Source organism: Microcebus murinus, chromosome 18 (assembly GCF_040939455.1).
Source record: "Microcebus murinus isolate Inina chromosome 18, M.murinus_Inina_mat1.0, whole genome shotgun sequence".
Lineage (NCBI taxonomy): Eukaryota > Metazoa > Chordata > Mammalia > Primates > Cheirogaleidae > Microcebus > Microcebus murinus.
This window is the reverse complement of record NC_134121.1, coordinates 38,959,813-38,973,948: the sequence shown is the minus strand read 5'-3', so window position 1 is coordinate 38,973,948 and position 14,136 is coordinate 38,959,813. Positions and strand designations below refer to the sequence as shown.

Below are 14,136 nucleotides of genomic sequence, written 5' to 3'. Positions count from 1 at the left end.
GAATAGATCAGGGAATGCAAACATAAACCAATCAGTACATGCATAACATATTCTTGACCACACACTTAGTTCAGAGAAAGCTCAATGACTTCTGTTGGCATGAGGTAGGTTATGGCCATTGCTACTGCCAGTCATCCTTCAAGTACAAGGGAAGCTAGACTTGAGATGTCCAAGAGTGTGGACAGTGGGGCAGAGCAGAGAGAGATATATCTAACCACTGGCCCTCCTGGATCAAACTACCTTCAAACCCATCTCACATCCTGGTTAGTCAAGTTGCATAGGAAATGAATCTTCTTTATTGTTTAAAAGCAAGCAATTTAAAAATCAAGATATTTTTTGTTAAAATCTAGGTTTTTTGTTTTTCTTGAAAAATCTAAATATCTAGCAATGGTCAGCCCTCATTCACACATAGCTATAGTTAGCTGGAGCTGAGTAGCCATCACTGGTTTTAGAAGGACACTCACTAGTTTGCCAAGTAGTCACCACTCATACCATGTATGAATATCATTTATAACCCTGGCTCTCTTTACTCATTTATATTACCCTATTGCTTGAGTTTGTTGATCCCTGACATACTCATTGAATTAATTCAACAAATATTCAGTGAGCACTTATTAAGTGCCATGCACTGTGCTAGGCACTAGGGAATACAGTAAGAATAAAACAAAGTTCCTGCCTTTAAGGAACTTATACATTCTAGTCAGTGTCCCATAAAACCAAGCAAAACCAAGCAAAACTTTTGGAAAGATTTTTACAGCTAGATGTCTTCTTCCTCACCATTTCAGTTTATCATTGGCTCCTGATGAAAAGGTTGAACTTTTAATGACTTCACCCATTTCCTCCCGGCAAAAGCTAAAGTTATTGATGGTCCACATGTAGGAGAATTTCACTACCTTGATCTGTTGACAGAAAACCAGGAAGCAATTAAATAAGAAGTGGACAAGCTGAAAAAGCAGGCTGAAGATCAGAAAATCATTTCCCCTCCCTCCCTCTGCATAATCCCCACAGGACCATAGCATTGTTTTCAGCTTTTCTCACCTTAGATCCCTCGCCCACATTTTAAGAAATCTCACCCTGATCAAATTGCTTTTGTAACTTTTTTTTTTGGGGGGGGGAGTTCTGAGAAACACTGAATGGAAGGTAAGAAAAACATGGACAGGAAAAAAAACAACCCCACCATGGACAAGGTTGGGAAAGCATATGATAAAACCATACCTAATATTAGTCTGTTGATGCCACTGCCTGGGGTTGCAAATCTCAAACCTGGCTTCCCCAACAGAAGAACCACAGAACACAATTCCTTCAAGAGGAATGTAAGGATAAGTTTCAAAGATTCCCCCTTTGAACTTCCAGTGAAAAACACTAGCCTAATGGATTCAGATTCCATGTGGAAAACCAAGAAATCGAAAGCTGACAAGTATCTAGCTTGCTATCTGGCAGTTATGCCCCAGAGAAAGCAGGATCCAATGTAGAAAAGCAATCTTATTCCTTTTGTCCACCAAATCCTCCTCAGATGGGAGATTCTCAGGGTGAAAACATGAACTTACCTGTGTGTAGCACCAGCTCTCAGCTACGGGGCCACTCGACATTTCTGCCGGAGGTGGAGGACTTGGAACCCTTGACATCGCCAGTTTGAAGGTTAAACAAGATTTCCAAAGCTGGGGACAAAGACTTCTGTTCTCTCTTCACCCTGTTCAGATCCAAGAAGCAAAAAGACTTTATTAGATTATTGGTACACTACCCTACTATTGGTTTGACATTCTAGAGACTGGAAACTTTGTCTCCTGCTTGGAATGCTCTACCCTATGGTCCCCAACCCCATCTCTACTAAAACTAGAAATTAGCTGGGCAACTAAAAATATATATAGAAAAAATTAGCCGGGCACGGTGGCACATGCCTATAGTCCCAGCTACTTGGGAAGCTGAGGCAGAAAGATTGCTTTAGCCCAGGAGTTTGAGGTTGCTGTGAGCTAGGCTGATGCTATGGGATTCTAGCCCAGGCAACAGAGTGGAGACTCTGTCTCAAAAAATAAATCAAGGCCGGGCGCGGTGGCTCACGCCTGTAATCCTAGCACTCTGGGAGGCCGAGGCGGGCGGATTGCTCGAGGTCAGGAGTTCAAAACCAGCCTGAGCGAGACCCCGTCTCTACCATAAAAATAGAAAGAAATTAATTGGCCAACTAATATATATATAATATAAAAATCAGCCGGGTATGGTGGCTCGTGCCTGTAGTCCCAGCTACTCGGGAGGCTGAGGCAGGAGGATCGCTTGAGCCCAGGAGTTTGAGGTTGCTGTGAGCTAGGCTGACGCCACGGCACTCACTCTAGCCTAGGCAAGAAAGCGAGACTCTGTCTCAAAAAAAAAAAAAAAAAAAATCAATCAATCAATATGCCGGGTGCAGTGGCTCACGTCTTTAATCCTAGCACTCTGGGAGGCCGAGGTGGGAGGATCACTCAAGGTCAGGAGTTTGAAACCAGCCTGAGCAAGAGTGAGACCTTGTCTCTACTAAAAATATAAAGAAATTAATTGACCAGCTAAAAATATATATACAAAAAATTAGCTGGGCATGGTGGCACATGCCTGTAGTCCCAGTTACTTGGGAGGCTGAGGCAGGAGGATCGCGTGAGCCCAGGAATTTGAGGTTGCTATGAGCTAGGCTGACACCATGGCACTCTAGTCTGGGCAACAGAGTGGGACTCTGACTCAAAAATAAATTAAAAAAAAATACATACATACATAAATAAATGTTAACCTTAGAGAAGTCCACCTAATGTAATCTTCTAGTCACAAGTATATCACCCTGTTTTAATCCTCTGCACAATACTCAGTATTACCTTACCAAATGAATTTACTCAAAGGGTGCACAAGTACATTTATGAAAAAGCTGCCTGAAAATGAGACAGCGTAATTAACACTAGACATAACCTTATCATGGGCTCCTTCTCTTTGGGCACAAATATTCGACTCCCAAAGCAAAATGACCCTTGTTATCTCTCTAACTTTGCCTCATCTTCTCCTACACTTCACTGCAAACTTAAATAATCTTCTATTCCTCAACCCATTGCTAACTTCTCTCTTGAAAGGCAACATTTTTATACCTTTCTCTACAATATTAGAGATCTCTCCCTGCTTACACTGTCATCACCTGATTTTCCAGATTCTTCTCCTTGCTGTTTCGTGATGATTCTGCAATCACTTTTACTAGATTCTCTTCCTCCACTGCTGCTTCTGATGATTTAATCCTCAATTATTTTCTCAATCTACCTTCTCTTAATGGCAATTTTACCCATCCCAATAATATCAAATTCTGCCTTTATACAAATGTTTCCCAAATCTCTACAACTCTCACCTTTCTCCTAAGCCTAGACCATTTTCAAGTAACTACTATGCATCTCAATGGGATATCCCAGTAGCATATCAAATGAAACTCAAAATTCTCCCCTCAAAGACTTTCTAAACACAAAAGCCATTCAAAAAAATTAGTGATTTTGGGGGTGGGGGGTGGGAATGGAGACATGTAGGTCAAATCATACAAAGTTGTAGATATGTAGGATGAGTAAGTCTAGAGATCTAACATACAACATTCAGGATTAGTTAGCAATAGTGTATTATATACTGGAAATCTGCTAAACAAGTAGTTTTTAGATGCTTTTACCTTCCCCCCCACATAAAAGGTAACTATGAGATGATGGATATGCTAATTGTTTTGACTATACTAGTTTCACTATGTATATGCACATCAAAACATTATGTTGTATACCTTAAATATATACAATTTTTTAAACTGGTGAATTTGGTCACAATTTTAAAGCACCAAAGCCAAAAGACAAACTAGAAAAAGAAAAGCTTGCAATGCATGACAAAGGGACACTTTTATTAATATACAATAACTTAGGCTGGGTGTGGTGGCTCACCCCTATGATCCTAGCACTCTGAGAGGCTAAGGTGGAAGAACTGCATGAGGCCAGGAGTTCGAGACCAGCCTGAGCAACATAGCGAGACCCCATCTCTATAAAATATTTAAAAAATTAGCTGGGTGTGGTGGCACATGCCTATAGTTCCAGCTACTTGGAAGGCTAAGAGGTGGGAGGATTGCATGAGTCTAGGAGTTTGAGGTTGCAATGAGCTATGCTGACATCACTGCACTCTGGCCTGGGCAACAGAAAGAGACCTTGTCTCAAGAAAAAAGAAAAGTTGATATATAAAGTGTTTCTACAAACAAGAAAAGGAGCCGGGCGTGGTGGCTCACGCCTGTAATCCTAGCACTTTGGGAGGCCGAGGCGGGCGGATTGCTCAAGGTCAGGAGTTTGAAACCAGCCTGAGCGAGACCCCATTTCTACCAAAAATAGAAATAAATTAATTGACCAACTAAAAATATATATACAAAAAAAATTAGCTGGGCATGGTGGCGCATGCCTATAGTCCCAGCCACTCGGGAGGCTGAGGCAGTAGGGTCGCTGAGCCCCGGAGATTGAGGTTGCTGTGAGCCAGGCTGATGCCACGGCACTCACTCTAGCCTGGGCAACAAAGTGAGACTCTGTCTCAAAAAAAAAAAAAGAAAAAAAAGAAAACGGTCAACTATCCTATAAAAAATACTGCTCACAAAAAAAGAAATAAAATAGCTCTTAAACATTTTATACCTAGCAGACCAGCAAGAAAAAAAAATACCAACCATGCCATGTATGGGGAAATGGAAACTCTCATACACTGCTGGTGAGACAATAAATTAATACGTATATTTTGGATAGGAATTTGACTATATCTAGCAAAGTTCAAAATACACATACCCTAGTAATTCCACTTTTAACTGTATTAATGTATGCATTAGAGTAGTGGTTCTCAAGTTTAGAGCACATCAAAATCACCATTTAAAACAAATTGCTAGCCCTACCCTCAGAGTTTCTGATTCAGAGGTTTGGGATGGGCCCAATAATTTACATTTCTAACAAGTTCCCCTGACCACATTTTGTGAAGCATTGCCCTAGAGAAACTATATACATGGGCACAAGAAGACACAGACAAGGATTTTCAATGTGGCGTTGCTATTACAATGAAAAGCTAGAAACAAACTATTAATATAAATCCATTAGCAGAGGAATAGATACCTAAATTGTTTTATTTCTATATATTGGAAAACTATATTTTAGGACTTAAAATTAATGAACTAGGTCTTCAGCACCATGGGCATCAAACACAGTGCTAATAAAAAGCAAATTTTGTAATAACATGTGCAGTACATTATTTATACAAATTGATATAAATGAATAACAAGAATAATAAAAACATTGCATAGTAGTTCAATTCATAAACATTCACTGACTACTTAATAAATATGAGGGGGGTCAATAAGATATAGTTGTACCTTCACAGAGTAATATATTAATAATTGGAATTAAATTTTGTTTCCATTGGTCATAAACACTGCCCTACAGGCATTTACAATGAAAGCAGCCCATGTAATCACACATAAAGTTAATAGTCTTATACACATATTATGCTGTCTCACTTAAGGTAGGAAAACTTAAGCACTGCAAATGGCATTTGGACCTCTCTGGATCCTGCAATTCATGATTTCATAACATCAAGAAAGGAGACCAAATACTACTATAGTTACCTTTAAGATAGGCTTGCATTTGATGGAAAACACATTCTGACAGAACTGTTGATTTGTCCAATAACCAGTAAATACAACTTAGCCAGTTTTATAAATTCTAGTTATCATTAATGGCCAGAATGAAATTTCAACATTCCTACTTTGGGGCAGGGTGGCAATGAATATGTGCATTCTATACATTAGTTAAGAACAAAAAAATTGGCTCTGGAGATGTAAGTTGCAGGCAAAGCTCTACACTGAGTGATCATAAAATATTAATTTGAGCTTATTCTGAAGTTGCTTAAAAAATACTTTAAATTTATCCAACAATTAACAATTTACAAATTCTCTAAGACTTAGGAAAGGCCAATTTTTAAAAACTAGTTTATTTTAATGCCCTAATTATTGCTACTGAAGCTTGGTCTATTATTACACTAGAAAGAAAATAAAATTTTGGTCTTGGCCATTTTTTTCCCATCTTTTTTGCTTCTGACTTATTTTGTAGCCAAATCTTTCTTTCTTTTTTTTTTTTTATAATACCACCTTTCTTCCAATTTTTTAAAATGTCCAATCCCGCAGCTAGTAGAACTGGAGACTCAGTCTCAGACTCTGAGGAGCTCTAACCACACAACCTGCTGGGAGGGAAATTGACTAGGATAGCACAAGTCTAATTAATTTCACTTATAGCAGGCACCCTGGGCACAGTGTTCATCAGCAAAGTAGCCTGGTGCTACATGAACTCTGTAGCACTTCATGCCAATTGTTGCAGATGCCAGCAGAAAAACAATTTTAGAAGAGAAGAAATATACTTGAGGGTCATACTTTGAGAAACTTTGCAGGAGACAACTAAAGCCAAAATATACTGTTCCTGGCTTTAAACAAGTTAAGACAAGACTGTCCAAGTTCTCTAATGGGAAATTTATTTAGCAAACTTTCTAGTATACTGACAACTCTGAGGCTAAACATATCTGTTATACATCATCATTTATTTTCCTGCTTACTCTATTAAATTCTGACTTGTGAGGACAGACCTCTTCTGTGTCTCATCAAAAAATATACTTTAATAGGACAGGCGAGATGGCTCACGCCTGTAATCTTAGCGCTCTGGGAGGCCAAGGAGGAAGGATTGCTTGAGCTCAGGAGTTCAAGATCAGCCTAAGCAAGAGCTAAACCCCATCTCTACTATATATACAAAAAATTAGCCAGGTATCATGGTGAGTGCCTATAGTCCCAGCTGCTCAGGAGACTGAGGCAAGAGGATGACTTGAGCCCAGGAGTTTGAGATTACAGTGAGCTACCATGATGCCACTGTATACTACCCCAGATGACAAAGCAAAACTCTGTCTCAAAAAAGAAAAAGACATCCTGTTTCTGAATACTCTCAAAGATGAAAAAAAATAAAAAAATAAAAAAAAAATTAAAAAAAATAAAAAAAAAAGAAAAAGACAAAAAACCCATACTTTAATATATCTCTGTCAACTGTAACACTGCTTAAATTCCAATGAAGGTAAGCACGTCTAGCAACTAAGAGCAATCTCTAACAAACACTTCCTAGCAGATATTATGAAACCATTAATTATTTTGACAAGAGATTCAAGTCAACCAATATAATATGACTTCTAACTAGAATGATAAACTTTGGAGAGCAGACAGAAGTGAAAAAGAAAATCTATTACAGGTTAAGTATCTCTAATCTGAAAATCAGAAATCTGAAATGCTCCAAACTTCAAAACTTTTTCAATGCCAACATGACGTGCTCGTTGGAACATTTCAGATTTCCAGATTAGGGATCCTGAACAGGTAAGTACATAATGCAAATATTCCAAAATCTGTAAAAATTCTAAATCCAAAACACTTGGTCCCAAGTATTTCAGATAAGGGATACTCAATCTGTAACGCTGTGATGATACACAGACAATGCTTTCAACTGAACCTACACACAGTGCATTTCTTTTCCACCTCCTTTTAAACTTATGAACACTTCTGTGGCCTCCAGTAGACTTTAAGCTTCTGAAACAGAACTTGCAACTGTTCTTTGTATCTATCCCCTTTCCACCTAGCACAGCCTGCCTGGAACCGAAAGTATTTAGTAAAAATGCTTTGATGACTGAAACACTCAGCCAGTTGCATTCAAGTTCATTAACTTTTCTGGGTTTTTTCCCCACATATCTCTAAAACAGCTCTTTGAATAATGCTGAGTATATCAGATTTCAATGTAATGATAACTATTAATTTGTTCTTTTGGATAAGTTATATACAAAGACAAAAACTCCTATTGTGGCACTTCAAATCTTAGCTCTGGTAAAAGTGAGTTTTTCATCCAATATCAAGTACATCTTCATTCTACAAGGGGAGAAAGACTGGTTATTATTTCCTTTTCCTTGAAAACACAAATCAGTAACTAATCTGAACTAAAGTCTTATATAATCAGAATTCTTTCAAGATACTCCCAGTACAATAAGAGAAAATGTCCCAATATACATACTCTTGCAAGTATGTATAGTGCTAGGCAAGAACACTCTCTGAAAAGTGTTACATAGACAGTTTGTGCAGTCATTTTTTAAAACCTTTCATTTATTCCTCATGAGTATTCCTCCATCATCTATCTAATCTACTCATCCAGAGAATTAAAAAATGAAATAAACCAATTAACAAAGAGAGGCATGAATCTCATACATGATGTCTATGAGTCAGCTTTTATATCCATCAATTTTTAAATGATAGGATTAAGACTGTGGAGTATTACATTGAACCATGAAATGTTGTTTCGTATACCAAAAATAACTGAGTATTAGCAATTCTGTGTGGTTCAACATAACGCATATCATGTACAAGTGAGATGGCTGGGATCATAGGTTCTTGCCAGAGAATGGGTTGTTAGGGACTTTTAAAAAGCCTAATTCTTTTTTTTTTTTGGTTTAAAGCCTTGCACAGTTTCCAAGTAAAGAAAAATCCCAGTGTCATAACTATTTTAAACCTGAGAGATGCTTTGCATTTTCCAAAACAGAAGATGCCAAAAAGATTGCTGACAATAAAAAAACAACTATTAAAGAGTTGGGTATACTCATTTTTGAGAAACTAATGTGACCTAAAAGGAGCTTTTTGTTTCTTCTATTACAGTGTACTCAGTCATATACAGCCCAGGAGGTAATAATTTCTTTCTTATTATCCCAAGGACAGTTATTACAGGTCATACTGACTTCCTCTATTGTAAGGTTTGAATGACTTTTGAATATTTGTTATGAGTAAAATTTTTGCAGTTCAATCTACTGTAACAAAATACTTTTTTTTTTTTAAAATTTAGAGACACTTCTTAAAATAAAACTAAGGGCAATGAAGAAAGACCTCAATCAGCAATGTCTTATATCTTTTATCAGGGTCATGCTTTATAAAATTTTACAAGTTAAAGATGACTGCTTTTCTGTTTTCATTTTTTAAATTCTTAAACACTGTACCTATTGAAGGATTTAGCTATATTAAGTGAATCTAGATATCAAAAGAAAAAAGTCAACAGCCTAACAGAAAAACAGGCAAAGAACCATCAATGATGTACAGAAATGGAAATACCAATGGTTCTTAAGTATAGGAAAAGATATTCAACTCTCATTCATACTAATATAAAATGCAAATCAAGCCACACATTAATTCACCCGCTGAATTGGCAAAGATCAAAATGTTTGATAACACTTGCCCAGGGTAAGGAGAACATTTCTGGCTGGAGTATAAATTGTTACAATCTCTGTGAAGGGCAATGTCTATCCGAGCAAGAAATGCACATACCCTTTGATCCAGCAATTCCACTACTAGAAATCTATACCTACTGATATATTTAAAATGACAAATATAAAAGGTTTTCTACTGTGGCACTATTTATAAACACACAAAAAATGGAAATAACCTAAAAAGTCTATCAAAAATGGATTGATTAAATAAATTGTGATATAGATGACATAATAAGCATCTGTAAAAAAAATGGGAAGCTCTGTTTTTTTAAATAGAAAATATGTATTTGTTTTAACATATATAGAATATTTCTGAAAAGCTACACAAGACTGTAGGGATACCGGTTATTTCCATGGAAGGAAACTGGGTACCTTTGTGGGAAGGAGAATTTCTATTATATTTCTTTGTTATTTTTTGAATTTTGAACCATGTGAATATATTACCTATTCAATTGGTAAATGAAAAAACTTAAAACTGAATTAGCAGCCTTTATAATTAGTTTTTCCAAGTCATGAGAAGGCTCATAAATCAAGACTCCATGAGACACAAGAAAGAGATCTTCAGGAGCTTCCGCTGCTATCTGAATAAAAGTGACCTTCTTATCAGGGTCACCATGACCTCAGCAAACCTCCCTGACCTCCCTAATACTTGCCCTTCTCAATCCTGATGCTTCAGTCACTCAGGCCTTTAACTCTGTTCCATGAGCACATGAAGCTCCTTTCTCAGCCTGGAGAGTTCTTTTTTCCTTCATGTCTTTTCATATCTGGCTCCTTATTTTAGATCTCCTTTCAAATGCAGTATCTTCAGGGAGGTCTTCCCTGACTACCCAGTCTGAAGCATCCTCCACTTCTAGCCTGTTCCTCTTACCATATTATTTTATTTTCTTCTTTATAACCACTACCTGCAATTAACTTGTTTTTATTTTTTCACTTGTCTAGTGTTCCCCACTAGAAATTAAGCTCAATTAGAGAGCAGCATCCCCCTGTGCCTAGAATGGTATTATAACAGGCACTCAATAAATATTTGTTGAATGAAATTTTTGTTGAATAACTAGCCTTTCTCTTTTGGGATATTTTTCCTTAATGAGTTCTAGTTAATAAGTTAAAGTTTAGGAGTTGCTAAATGAATGTAGTTATAGGAATCCAGGCATAGTTTTAAAATAATAAAACATTTAAAAAATAAAACTGTGTTCATTCTCCAAGGTCTATATGTCTTAAAAAATAAAAAAAAATAAAAATAAAATAAAATAAAATAAAACTGTGAGTTCATCTCATTCTAATTTTAAAGAACTTATTAGATACATTCCAAAACTATTTACATTCTTCCTTGATTAAAAACATTTTTTTTTTCATTCAAGAAAACTTGTAAGAAAAGGGAAACCTGCAGTGCTGTGGGAGGAGTTCCTGAATCCACAAGACAATAGCGAGAGAAGAACATTTCCCAGAATAAGTCAATCCTGGTTATAGAAAGTATCATTATAGCAGCTGTCAGGAACCAAGGCTAAACCTCTAAGTTATTTCAAATTAAAATTTATATTATAAAATTCCAATATATTGATCAAATTGAGGCAGATCTTTAGCATTTACCTAGATTTGACCTATAATTTTCATATCTGACTCTGGGTTTAATGCTCTTAAAATTGACATATAAAGATAATTAACAGGCCGGGCGCTGTGGCTCACGCCTGTAATCCTAGCTCTTGGGAGGCCGAGGCGGGCGGATTGCTCAAGGTCAGGAGTTCAAAACCAGCCTGAGCAACAGCGAGACCCCGTCTCTACTATAAATAGAAAGAAATTAATTGGCCAACTGATATATATATAAAAAATTAGCCGGGCATGGTGGCGCATGCCTGTAGTCCCAGCTACTCGGGAGGCTGAGGCAGAAGGATCACTCAAGCCCAGGAGTTTGAGGTTGCTGTGAGCTAGGCTGACGCCACGGCACTCACTCTAGCCTGGACAACAAAGTGAGACTCTGTCGCAAAAAAAAAAAAAAAAAAAAAAAAAGATAATTAACATTAAATACATATGAGCGTAAACGTATATATGTAAACACATCATAAAAACATGCCTAGGCTGGGCATAGTGGCTCATGCCTATAATCCCAGCATTTTGAGAGATCAAGGCAGGAGGACCACTTGAACCCAGGAGTTCGAGACCAGCCTGGCCAACATAGCAAGACCCCATCACCACTGCACTCCAGCCTGGATAGCAGGACCCTGTGTCTTAAAAGAGGAAAAAAACATGTCTAGGCATGTAACTAAGTTTTTTCTATACCAGGTTACGATACAGAACACATTTCTAGCACAGATATTTCTCTGATTTCTCTAATTAAGAGTTGCTCTTATAACTGCTGTATATAAGAAAAACTCAGAAACAAGTATAGTATTATACATGCAAGTCAGTACCTTTAAGATTTCCCCCGTTTACAGATATTTCTTAGGCAAGTATAGATTGTGAAATGATTGGGAGGATTAGAAAAACATTTGTATTTAAAAAGGCTATTTTTTCTTCTTCTACTCAATCTAAGTGTTGGAAGAGTTTTACAGAAATGTCTCACTAGTAAGGCTCATCCAAAGTCAAGCTGAAGATAAACAAGAAGGTACATGAAAGACTCTCAAGTCACTAAGCATAATAGGATAACAACAGAATGCTCCCACTGACTCCCAAGCCTCAGTGTGAGCTGGCTGTTTACAACCTTAGTGCCCTTCTTATAGGTTATAAATAACTACAAACTGTCCTTGTCCCCAAGGAGACCTTAGCAGACAGCTCAAAGGCTAAAATATGGAATAATTCTCACTTTGGATGCAACTTTTCCAGTCAGCAAAAAAATCAAAAGAGCAAAAAAATGTATTGCCAATTTAAGTCATGGGCTGGGGGATCATTCCCTCTCCCTAAAAACTATCCATTATGTAAAAGTTATTCTCTACCCCAAAAATATGTCCAGGGAAAATGTAATGCATCTCTGCTCCAAATGCAGAGGTTTGTCCTGGAAAGGACTGCAACTCCTTAGACCTTAAAAAGACTTATTAAACTTCTGTTTTGTTTTTTAATTTAGGCACAGAAGACTACTGAGCCAAATACATATACATAAGAACAACAGAGGAAAAAACTCCTGCCTCCACCTGGATGGAGGATCCCGCGGAATAAACCATGGCTGCCACAAGCACAGGTTTCACAGGTGATGCGCTGCTGTTATTAATTACAAAACCCCTGCTAGGAAGAAAAACTCCTCCAGCTGCTTTTTATTTTATTTTATTTTATTTTTATTTTTTTGAGACAGAGTCTCGCTTTGTTGCCCAGGCTAGAGTGAGTGCTGTGGCGTCAGCCTAGCTCACAACAACCTCAAACTCCTGGGCTCAAACAATCCTCCTGCCTCAGCCTCCTGAGTAGCTGGGACTACAGGCATGCACCACCATGCCCAGATAATTTTTTCTATATATATTAGTTGGCCAATTAATTTTTTTCTATTTATAGTAGAGACAGGGTCTCACTCTTGCTCAAGCTGGTTTCGAACTCCTGATCTTGAGCTATCTGCCTGCCTGGGCGTGAGCCACCGCCCGGCCTCCAGCTGGTTTTTAAACAGAAAAACAAAAACACCCAAACACACCCAAACACACCCACACCCCCCTACACCCCCCCCCCCACACACACACACACGGCAGCTCAGATTAAGCTTCTTCACACATCACTTTCAAAATCCATCACCTGGGAGATGTCTGAAATGTAAGGACATGAATCCAAATCAGGAAACAAACCTGATTATAAAGGGGCTATTTCACTTCAAAGTGGGTGTCAGTTCCAAAAGAAAATATCTTTAGAAATGAAGTTAGAAAGGAAAAAGCAAGCAATCAGCGACTTCTCCATTCTCACAAATTACAATCATGTGTTAATTCCAATGAATGGCTTGGGAAAAAATCTCTAGGGCCACAAAGAGCGATCTTGGGAAAGATGATGATTTTAACACATCCCACATGTTATCACAAAAATTTCTTCTCTAGGTTGAGAAAATTTACTTATTCTAAATGAAAGATGAAAAAGAATCAAAAAGAGGAGGAGGGGAAAAACCCTATGGTTAAGAAGATTCTATTTATTTTACAGTTAATATTCATGAAGTTGTTTTGAGATTTTAGAGATTATAGTCTTTTACCCTCTCCTCTCAACTATGACCAGAAAGAACCCTATAAAGTCTAAACAGGCCGGGCGTGGTGGCTCACGCCTGTAATCCTAGCACTTTGGGAGGCCGAGGCGGGCGGATTGCTCAAGGTCAGGAGTTCGAAACCAGCCTGAGGGAGACCCCCCGTCTCTACCAAAAATAGAAATAAATTAATTGACCAACTAAAAATATGTATACAAAAAATTAGCCGGGCATGGTGGCGCATGCCTGTAGTCCCAGCTACTCAGGAGGCTGAGGCAGTAGGATCGCTGAGCCCCGGAGATTGAGGTTGCTGTGAGCCAGGCTAATGCCACGGCACTCACTCTAGCCTAGGCAACAAAGTGAGACTCTGTCTCAAAAAAAAAAAAAAAAAAAAAAAAAAAAGTCTACATAGTAAACAGATGAAAGGGTTGGCCCTAATACTAAGTGTGTCCAATCTGCAAGGAATTAAAAGACAAGTCATTTCATGAAACAAATACGCAGCGGCTGCATAACCCCACAGGGTCCTCTGGCCTTCATAGAAGCCAAATTCAACAGGCAGTTCTCTTTGGCCATCTATACTTTAGTCAAGCCATTTAAAAATATTTCTTGCTAACATGATTTGGCTATGAAAAGGGCCCAAGGAATGAATGCCAAAGGAGAAAGTTAAATTAGTCTTAGGGCATACA

At 37.9% G+C, this 14,136-nt stretch overlaps 1 protein-coding gene across 3 annotated transcripts in view; it reads right to left on the bottom strand.

Annotated features, from left to right (window-relative positions):
- Positions 1–14,136, bottom strand: part of SPOP (speckle type BTB/POZ protein) — a 73,109-nt gene that overhangs the window by 21,796 nt on the left and 37,177 nt on the right. For all 3 annotated transcript variants that reach the window (XM_012789711.3, XM_012789712.2, XM_075994484.1), the window contains 2 exons: positions 1,548–1,690; positions 778–899 (listed from right to left, as the gene is read on the bottom strand). In XM_012789711.3, the coding sequence (XP_012645165.1) occupies positions 778–899; positions 1,548–1,625 (200 nt within the window). In that variant the 5' untranslated portion in view covers positions 1,626–1,690. The remainder of the gene's footprint in view (positions 1–777; positions 900–1,547; positions 1,691–14,136) is intronic.